The 11,461-nt window shown below is 29.2% G+C and overlaps 1 protein-coding gene across 1 annotated transcript; it reads left to right on the top strand.

The window, feature by feature from the left end:
- Positions 1 to 8,017: 8,017 nt before the first annotated feature.
- K444DRAFT_571618 (HET-domain-containing protein) lies at positions 8,018 to 10,712 on the top strand. Its single transcript, XM_024877321.1, has 3 exons — positions 8,018 to 8,201; positions 8,252 to 8,400; positions 8,450 to 10,712. Exons 1-3 carry the CDS (start codon positions 8,077 to 8,079, stop codon positions 10,669 to 10,671), a joined length of 2,496 nt encoding a protein of 831 aa, XP_024730505.1. The 5' UTR covers positions 8,018 to 8,076; the 3' UTR covers positions 10,672 to 10,712.
- Positions 10,713 to 11,461: the final 749 nt, after the last annotated feature.

Below are 11,461 nucleotides of genomic sequence, written 5' to 3'. Positions count from 1 at the left end.
TTAATTCCTAGCTTATTAAGTTCCTAAATTACTATTTCTTTAAATTCCGATCTGCTATTTATCTTAAGCTACTTAAATAAATTATATCTATAAATAATTTCTTCCCAAATAAACTTGGCGATTTTCTTACTAGTTAGGCTCTTTAAAAATCTAGCTTTAACTTATTCTGAGAAATTATCTCTAGTAATAACTAATAAATTATATCTTTTATAATCTAGTAGTTTAATTATATTAATTCTAATATAATAGAAAAGAAATATAACTTTTAATAAATATAAAGCTTTTTCTTGTCTTTTTTTATTCTTATATTAATAAACTTTATAGATACTAATATACTTTTATATATAATTATAATAACTTTTCTAATAATAATAACTAGCTACTAAATAAAAAGTACTTTTTTTTCTAGTATATCTAATCTTATTATATAGCTCTTTAATAATAATCTCTTTATATTCTTAATTATTAATAATAAGCTAAAGTAGATATACTTTAAATATAATTCTTTATAATAATTAATCTCTTATATTATAATTTAAAGCTTCTTTATTTAACTTTTGAAACTTGATTCTAGATATTTCTTCTAGTCTAAAAAGTATTATAAAGTATTATATAATATTCTAGTATTATTTAAAATAGCTATTATCTAGGGAATCTAATAAAATAATCGGGTTATTAAGTGAAATATAAGAGTTAGTATTATTATTTACTATTTTACTAGAAGTTATATATAAAAGACTATAGCTTTTATTATATAATTTCCGGATATTATTATTTTTTAATACTACTAATTTGCTTCTAGATATAGTAAGGCTTTAATTATTAATTTCTAGTAACTAAATACTATTATTCAAATATCTTATAAAGGTTTTAGGTATTTAATTTCTTAAAATAATATTATATAATTAAACTAGAACTACTTCTTTTAACTAAACTTTCTATCTAATAAGTACTATTCTAATAATATTAAGCTTTATTACTAATTATTTATTAATATTTTTATTATCTTTAGTATTACCTTTTTATTATAAATATCTTAATAATATATTAATAATAATATATTTGGTTCCTTTAATATACTAAATTTTAAAGTCAAATAATTAAATTCATACTAGCTAGTAAGTAACTAGAGCTCTAGGAAAGTTTATAGCCGCTTTACTTAGCTATATAATAAGTATATTAGTATTATTTCAGATTTTAGATTTATATTATATAACTTTCTTTTTTTCTTTATTATTATATTAACTAAAAGTTCCGCTTTATTTATCTAAGCTAGTATTTACTACTAATATAATTATTCCCTAATTTTCTAATAAATTATAATATAACTTATAAAGTATTAAAGTAATAATAAGCTTTTCTTAAAAAATTTATATAGCTTATATTTACTTATTACTCTATTTCTATATTATATCTTTTCTTATTAAGTAGTAAATAAGTTTAGTAATAATTATAAAGCCTTTAATTCAAATATAGTAATAAATAATAATTCTAATAAATGCCTTATTTTTAGTTATATTATTATAATATTCTTATCTTAAGATCTTAGTAATTCCTAAGCTTAAAAGGCTTTTTCTAAGTATTCTATAAATAAAGCTAATAATAATTATACTATTATAATAGAACTATAATTTTTCTCTAATACTAGCTCTGATTTATTTAATTCTATCTAAGGTTATATCTAGGTTTTAAAGGTATTTAAATATAAAATACTAAATACTAAATAAAATAAGCTACTTATTATAATCTATATAAGGTTTCTTAACTCTAATATTACTAATAAATAATATAGTAATTTTAGGAAATAAATTCTCTAAAATAATTATAATAATTTATATAAACTATATAATAGAATTAGTAGCTTCCTAAAATAATATAATTATTCTTAATAGTTCTAAAGGTATTATAAATATAGTTAAATCTTTACTATAAGTATCTAGTATAAGTTAATTATATTTAGAAAAGAAATTAATTAGAGAAATATAAATATAACTAGTAAATTTCTTTAAGATCTTATTAATAAATAAAAATAGGTTAGTATTTATTAGAATTACTAAATTCATTTTTATAATAGTATTAATTAGTTTATAAGTTCTAGTAACCTTTTTTATAACCAAGAATTATAAATTCTAATAAGGTTTATTATATTTTTTAAGAACTTTATAGTCTAGATATTTTAATAGTATTTTTACTATTATTAGTACTAGAGCCTTAGAATATAAGAAATTCTTTTCTTATTAGGCCTTATACTTAATAGTTTTAATTAGAATAAATAAACTAATATTTTTATAAACTTTTCTTATTTCTTTCTAATTAAATATAATTATATTTTCTTAATTAATTATTAATTCTCGGAATATAGCTAGTTTCTTTTTCTAAAGCTAGTTACTAATATCTAATTATTTAAAATAGTCCGGAATAAGTTATAAACTTCTTGAAATAGTTATTATCCTTAATAAAAAGTAGTTCTTATATTTCCTAGTATATTTCTATAAATATTTTCTAGTTTTGGATCTCTTAAACTAGTCCGGATATTTACTAGGGCTTTCTCTAGTTCTATTATTAGTATTTACTAGTTAAATCTTTTTATTCTTTATCTTATATACTTTTATAACTAGAAATAAATTATAATTATTATCTTTTTTTTAAAAGCTATAGCTATTTTCTCTAGTATTCTTTTTATCTAATCTCCGGAATTTATAACTTTCTTATTTAGCTTCTTTCTATTTAGGTATAAAGAATGCCTTTTTATCTAGTATTCTAATATATCTTTCTTAAGCTCTTATATATTTCAGAATTCTTTCTAGTTTTAGATTCCAGGTTTTATAGTTTCGGAAATATATTTCTTTATTATTAAGAAATATTATTTTATTTTTTCTTTAGAAATATCTTTATTTAATATCTTTTTTATTTCTTTTTCTATTAAATCCGGAACTACTCTTAATAATATTCTAACTAGAGCCTTTTTTATTTTAGTTTCCCTAAAAATAATATTAATTTCCTAAATTCCTGAACCCAAAATAAAAGAATTAGTAAGAAATTCTAATATTTTCCTATTTCTCCTAATATTACTACTAGTTATAATACTAGGCTTTATTTTTTCTTTTTATTTTTAGTTTCCTATTTTATATTACTTAATTTCTTAATTTTAAAAGCTTAGTATTTTTAAACTATTACTTTCTTTTACTTTCCGGTATTCTTTAAAAGTAAAATAATTATAATAATATAGGTATTCTAGTTATTTTTAGGATTAGTAAATCTTTTATTTTATAAATTATTACTTCTATATATAATATTTATTTTTACTTTTACTAAGAATAATTAATTAAGCAAGATCTTTAAAGTTTTTTTAACTAGGAAAAATATATCTTTATATTCTATTTTATTTATAATTTTAGCTCTAAGCTTTACTATTTCTGCAAATTCAAATTTAGCCCTAATAATAATAAATATTTAATAATTTATAGTATTATATACTATTTTACTAATATTTCTAGAAATCTTTTTAAGGAAAATATTAATTTTAGCTCTAATATTAATTATTTCTTTATATTTAATACTTTCTTAAGGTTCTTGAAATATAAATTAGAGATATAGAGATTATATAATATATTTATAAACTAGTAATATTCGAATATTAATACTATTACTTTTCAATTAAAGAATTCTATTAGTATTAAATATTTAAGCTAGTATTTCTAATTTCTTAAATATTTTATTTATTATATAAGCTATAATTACTAGCTTTATAAATTTTCTAGTATATCTAATTATACTTAATATAATAGTATTTCCTATTTATAAAATAATATAATAAGAAGTATTATTTTTAATTTATTAGTTCTAAAATATAATAATTAGATCTGGTGTTTTTAAAGTATTAATAAATATTCTTGTTTCTTTCTAAGTCTTTAGAAATAAAATAATTACTTTCTTTAATAATCTTATTAGAATATTATTAACTTTAAGAATTATATATTTATTATAATTAAGAGTATACTAGGTTTCTAATTTATTCTATTTATTCCCGGAAATATTAATATTTATATTTTTAGTTAGGCTATTTCTTTATTTATTATTTCTTAAAGTAATATTCTTTTAGCCTCTTATATAAGATAGCTTTTCTTCTACTTTAGCTTCTTTTCGGAAACCCTCTTTAGCTATTTTTATCTCTTTTTTCTTTTTTCTTAATAAGAAACCTATTATAATATTAATAGAAATACTATTTATAACTAAATCTTAATATTATTTATTAATTCTAGAATCTAAAATATTAGTAATTCTAATATAATTTCCTCTAAAATAAAGCAGCGGTTTAAATTCTCTAGATATAACTTGCTTGCTTTTATATATAGATTCCGGTTAGCTAGTTCTCTTATCTTTTTTCTATCTAGTAAACTAAATATTTCCTATTAATCTCTAGATATTTTTAGATCAAATATTTAAGTTATAATTAAATTCTTCTTTTCGGACTTAGGAAATAATTTAGTTAAACTACTAGTATTTACTAGTAAAGAAAAACGGAATACTTTCTTATTTAGGCTTAAATAGCCCTTTATATTATCTTTTATTAAATTAGTAAATATATTTTTAATTTATGAGTTCTTTTATTAGTAAATAATAGAACTAAGAAATATAAATATATTTTAGATTAATATTATTATTCTTATTTCTATTATAGTATTTATAATAAATTTGTTTTCTCGGTTTTGAATTTATATTATACGCTATATTAATTTAAGTAGTATTTTCTAATTATACTTGAGACTAACTTTTTCTAGAATATAATTATCTAAATTCTTTATTTATTCTAACTTAATTATTATAGCTATTATAGTATTTTCTTTAATCTCTATTATAACTTCTAGTATATTTTCTCTAAAAACCCGAATTATACTTACTAGGCTATTAATACTATTATATTTACTATAGTTAGCTAGATTATATAAATAGGCTATAGATATTTTCCCGAATTATAATAATAGTTATATTAAGTTATTTTTATAAGTTCTTTTAAGTTATAGTAATAATAAATAGTTTTTCTAAACTTTTTACTAGCTAGTTAATATTATTTCTTTTAGGTTTATTACTTTTAGTAAGTTTTATATAATTAGCTATAAGTTAGGTTTTTTTCTTATTTATATCTATAGTAGCTTTAGGAAATATAATAAAAGGAACTAGTAAAAAGTAATTATTTTCTAGTTTAGAAATTATATTATAAATTATTATATCTAAATATTCTTATCTAAATCTAAATATATCTGAATTATTAGTAATATTAAAATAGTATTTCTTTTTTTTATATTAATAAAATATTATTATTTTCTTATATATCTTATTATATTTATAAATAGAAATATTTATAGACTTAAAGTTTATATTCTTAAAAATATAATCTTTTACTAGAATAAATAATTCCCTTATAAATTCTTAATACTAAGTAATTTTATTTATTTCTTTCCTTTTTAATAACTTCTTTAATACTTTATTAAATATATTAATATAAGACTTAGAAGAGATTTTTTTATTCTGGGCTTATATAATAATCTAATTAAGAAAATCGCAGTTAATTTTAAATATTTCCTAGTTATATTCTCGGAATTTCTTTAGTAAGGCCTTAAAGAACTTAGTTTCCTAATAATTTCCTAAATTATTAGTATAATATTCCGGTATAGCCTTAATTTAATTCTTATAAATAAAAGAGATATAATAATTCTTATATATATTTATATATTATTTCAAGAATATAGAAAGTTTTTTTTAAAAACTATAATATTTTAAAAGCTTCTATAAATAATAAGTTTAAATCTAATACTAGTATATATATATTCTTAGTTATATTAATCTTAATAATTTCTTTTATAATTAATTATAGAGTTTCTATATCTAATATTATTACTAATAAGATTTCTAAAAAGCTAACTTGCTATTTAAATATATCTTTTAATTTGGGAACCGGGATTTAAAAGAAACTAGTTAATAATAATAAATATAGTCTAGATTTGAATTTTAGTATTAGTAGTAATAAGGTAATAGATTTTCTAGTTTTATTTCTATTTTATTAGCTTAATACCTATAGTATTTTCTCTTAATTTTACTAAACTAGATATATCTAATAATATTATTAAAAGTAATAATAAAAATAATAAATATAATTTCGCTAATTTCTTTAATTTTTCCGAATTCTCTTTTTTATTTTTATTTAGTATTCTTTCCTTTCTCTAAAAGCTTCTCTAGATTATCTATATAATTTCTTATTTCCGATTTCTTTTTAATTTTTATTTCTGGTTCCTATTTATTATTTTATTTAAAATTAAAAGTATTTTCTCTTTTAGATATCTTTTTCGGATTTAGAAATAAGCTTTTCTACTAAAACTAATTCTATCTTTATTTTAGTCTTTACTATAACTAAAAATAATATATAAATTAATAATATAACTTTATTTCCGAGTATTAAAGTCTATTTCTAACTAAGATTTGACTTATATTATCTTAGTATAATATTTCATATTTCATTTCTTCTACTTCTTTTTTTTTTATAATTAGCTTCTATTTCTATTACTTCTATATACTATACTAGTAATTATATCTTATAACTAACCTATATTCAAGTTACTAGATATATCGGAAATTAATATAAGATACTAAGATTAATACTTATATATCCTTAATATTTTAGCCTTAGGCTTAAGATATTATAATAGCCCTTTTTTCCCTAAACTTACTAAGCTAATAATCCGCCTTATAAATATTCCTTAAAACTTTATAAGAGTATTACCTTAATTATAAAGTTTTAATCTTCCCTATATTACTTATTATAAAATATATAAGAAGGAAACTATAATAAGACAAAAACCCATATAAAGTATACTAGAGTACAAAACGTAACTTAATAATAAAATAATAAGATTAAAAGCATAAATAGTAAAGTATAAATAGTATATAGTATATAAAAGCATAATTAATTAAATATAAAGGAGGGATTATTCTCTAGGACTATAGAAAAACCAGCTTTCTTATATAATTCCCGCAAGTTATATACAAAAGGCCGCAGCCTTTGCTATGTGACCAAAATCTCAAAACTGCCAAAACAACATGATTTTTGGAGAGTACGGCCTGCCGTACTACACTAATTAAAAGCCTACGTACCTGAACGCTCCAGGGCCTATAATTGGGCCCTATAAGCCTGGCGATTCGGGGCTTCTCCACACTAAAGTCGTCTTCCATAGTATACTTCTGAAGGATATTTCCGGTAGATGCTAGTAAGCCGATTCAGTAATTTATAGTGCGTAGAGGTAGCGTCCGGTGCTCATAACCTATTGAACTAGCTAAGTAAAGAAGCTAGGGTCACGTGCTTGCAATGTAAACCAAGTAAAACGTACTGAATTGACTGCTGTTCTACAGTGGTAAGTAGCCCGTATATATAACCCTGAACCCCCTAAATTACATGCACTAAACCCCTATGCCAGCTGAACCGATTCCAGCTATACAGGGCATTCCAGCTATACGGGGTATTCCAGCTGTACAGGGTATTCCAGCTATACAGGGTATTCCAGCCATACAGGGTATTCCAGCTGGACAGTGTATTAAGCTAGTGCACAGCCCCATGGCGTTCGGTTCCAGGGCTTACTAAGCCTATTAGGGGCCTCAGGCCCCTAATTTCAACAAGGAGGACTATACACTTTTCCTTTTTCATATTTTAGTGATGCGTTGTGGTTGTGATGCAAGGGGAGCAAAGTGAGATCCCTGCTAGCGCTACTACAATACTTATGGGCTGTACCTCCGTAGTCGGGATTATATAAGTCGTGCATGTAGTAAATATTACTGCATTCTGAATGGGCTATCCACCCTGTACAGTGCATCAAGGCTTTGTGTAACCAAGATGACGTGTCAACTGCGACCTCATCCCATTTAGTCCGCATCTGGTTTCGACGCCTTGCAGCCTCGTGGTCAAAAGCAATATATTATCGCTCTAGTCGCTGTTAGCTCGAAATTCTCCTCCTGTGAAGTCTCACTCGTACATAAAAAGGCACACCGCTAGCCTTAAATCGAAGTAGTCTCACGACCCTTAGCCACATGAGCAAAATGTTGAAAAAGGATTTCAAGAAACAGCGCCCTCCTGGTGACAACTTGTCGAACACCGTAATCTCAGCAGCTATGCCTCGGAGTGGTTCTACTTTGTGTCCCATTGCGCTGCAGGGGTATCCACTCCGCTCAAAATCTCGTGTAGCATTTGATTAACAGATTTAAGATCTCAATTCCGGGTATATAGCGCAAGTCGTGAAGAGTTGGTCCGCATTTCAAGGTATTGCCCAGGAAAACCATACATCGAGCTCCAAGTCCCTGGCGGGCTAGAGGAAATTCACCGCATCGAATTCATAACTAGATCCCACGATCAGGGTTAGTTGGGTGCTATCCATCATCACAGTAGACCGACTCACTTTCACAGGCTTTTGTGGCGAGCCCGAGTTCGTGGGGACATACGAAGGCTCATATACTTGGTTCGAGGCTAGTGTGTCGACACCTGCCGGACTTGATCGTATTCCCCGGAACTTGATCCAGTGCAACGTAACTGCCAACTCTGAATTCAAAACACATACCATCACCTGGGATTTGTGCACCGCAGATGAATCTCAGCGGCAGTGGATAGGACGGATTCAAAGTGGGGACATAATCCGGATCATTCCGAGAGCTCAGTGGAAGTGTTGGGTCAACTATGTTGAATCCGCTCGAATTGATCTTCATTGCAGGATGATTAAGGCCGCGATCAGTTCCACCACCATGCCTGCCAAAGACCTTACACAGACAGTCAGGGCAATTCAAAATGACTATCAACACTACCAAAAATTAGACAGAGACCGTCAAGAGCTGCGCCTTCTCGTTCTCCAGCCAGGTTTATTGGAAGATCCCATCTGCTGTTACCTAATCACATCGTCGCTTACAAAAAGCCCTGCCCCAGTCTTCGAGGCTTTGTCCTACTGTTGGGGGAACATGGCTGACACCAGAAAAATCAAGCTCTCACATACAAGTACTTTAGAAAGCTCCGCTCAACATCAAGTCTTCGCAATCACGAGTAGCCTTCATGGTGCCTTGAGGCACCTGCGACACTCCGATGGTCGAAGCAGAACTCTCTGGGTTGATTCAGTTTGCATCAACCAAAGTGACCTTCAAGAGCGAGGGGCACAAGTAGACATGATGGGGGATATTTATTCACGTGCGGATTTGGTATGTGTATGGTTGGGAGAAAGTGACGCAGCTTCCACCAGAGCAATGGCGTTAATTCGGGACGTATCTGACCGAGACCTCCATTGGGGTGCGCAATATGGTGAAGATTCCAGAACTGCATATTACAAAATACTAAAGGATATATCACAATTATTCAACTACCCCTGGTTTGGTCGGGTTTGGGTACTGCAAGAAGTTTGGAAAGCATGCAAGGCTATTGCTTCTTGTGGAAATGATACGGTACCGTGGGAATCCATCATCCAAACAAACCTCTGGATGTTAGAAGCCCATGGCGGAGGGTTCCCAGGATTTAATCTCCACACGCTACCCTCGATTTGGACAAAGCTCGCTGGAGTTCGTAACTTAGAGGTCGAAGAAGACGCACGAAAACGGAACCCAGGAGTCGGACAAGAAATACGAAACATAGCGCAAACGTCGGAACAGCTTCCCTGCCTTGAGTTATTGGACTTGATCCTTGAAAGTATAAGTTTAAATGCAACTGATCCAAGAGACAAGATCTACTCCTTACTGGGCATGTGTCAAGAGACCCAGGGTACCAATCCCACACCATTGGCGCTCCGCTCGGATTACACCAAGACTACTAGCGAAACCTTCGTTGACTTCACCCGTTGGTGGATTTTAAAACATAAGTCACTTGTCATTCTGTCTGCTATCCACGCGCTCACCGGTCGAACTTGGCAAGAACTAGGTTGCAGTGCCTCTTCAATGTCAAAACAAAGCACCTTGCCAGTGGATCACCCTTCCTGGGCACTCTGGCATGAAGGCGATGGTAGATGGGCAAAAAGAACGCTTGGGATGTCCCGCTTGTATAAAGCAGCCGGCAATACACTTGTCTCGCTAGAATCTTCGGATATTACGAGTTCACAGTTGAGCCTTACTGGTCTGAGAATTGGTGTTGTTGCATCAACCCACCGCTACCCGTTTTACAAGGCAGAAGAAGACGAGCTTTATGGCGCCTATATCAGATTGTTTGATCCTGCTGGATCATACGGAACTTGGAATTTTGGCAATACCAATGATCAACTTCGAAAAGAGGAAGAGAAAGTGTTATACATGGACCATTATTTTTCTCATTGGGATACACCGCCAGATACGCTACCCGACGAAGTTCCGTGGGATACTAGAGGAATCAATTTCGGGAATCGTTGGTCATTTCCATGTCATGGGACTCCTTTGTTCAGAACTTCAGATGGCTCTCTTGGACTATGCCCACCAAAGACGCAGCCAAATGATATCATAGTCATTCTGTGCGGAGGACCTGTTCCTTTCATACTGAGGGCAAGGGAGGAATGTGGGAGACAACTTGATATGACCGTGCAGTATGAATTCATTGGAGAATGCTATCTCCAGGACTATATGCATGGCGCTGCGATCGAACACCAGCAGCGTTGCAACATCCCCCTACAACAATTTGTATTAGTCTGATTATATCTCATAATTCATTTTCTGCCTGACGGGCTAGCACCACATCCTGAGGAGCGATGCCGACGTGTGTTGTGATCCAAAGCGCGAACTGATGTTTTTGGTGCTCTGATTGGTTGACCATCATGTTCTCATTATTCTAGAATACAGTAGGGGATCGCTGACTATATACCCAGTCCCGACCAGGGGCTTGCAGTACTGACAAATTCAACAGGCTTCTCCGATCATATTCAATGCTGCTCCTTAGCTTCTCAATCATCGTAACATTCAGCCCTGGTGTGGTGCTGCACGTGTTCGGCGGGTGATCTGCTGCGTCGGCACCAAACATAACCAATCAGAACCTGCACTATCGTTGTGCCCCATCCATTCCACGTTCCAGCCGCTAGATCTCTTCCACCTTCCTCATCTGCGTTGCCGTCTAACCCGCAATCCCTTCGCCACAATGATCACATGCCCGCCCTTTAACATCTCTACATGTCTTCCCTTCTTCATCAAGATACGCGCTCATGGCAAGTCGACGGCATTCTTTGATTTCGATGAACCGTTTCATCGCCATCTCGTCGATGCTTAGTTCGGCTGCTTCGGTCTTCCGTAACTTCTGACTCTCCAAGTCCGTCAGTAGAAGAATCGAATCCACATCTTCACCGTTGCGCCCCCTCCACGTCCTGTCTCCTGCGCGAAGTCGATCATTCCATATGGAATCCTGATGTGCACGATGTAAGATTACACGATTCCCGGGAAGTCCACCCCCGTTCCGAGTGCCTCGGCGGCTGCACAGAACCCACTATTTTCC

Source organism: Hyaloscypha bicolor (genome assembly GCF_002865645.1).
Source record: "Hyaloscypha bicolor E unplaced genomic scaffold K444scaffold_142, whole genome shotgun sequence".
In the NCBI taxonomy this organism is placed as follows: Eukaryota; Fungi; Ascomycota; class Leotiomycetes; order Helotiales; family Hyaloscyphaceae; genus Hyaloscypha; species Hyaloscypha bicolor.
Note: the sequence above shows the minus strand (reverse complement) of the source record. Positions and strands in the feature narration are given on the sequence as shown.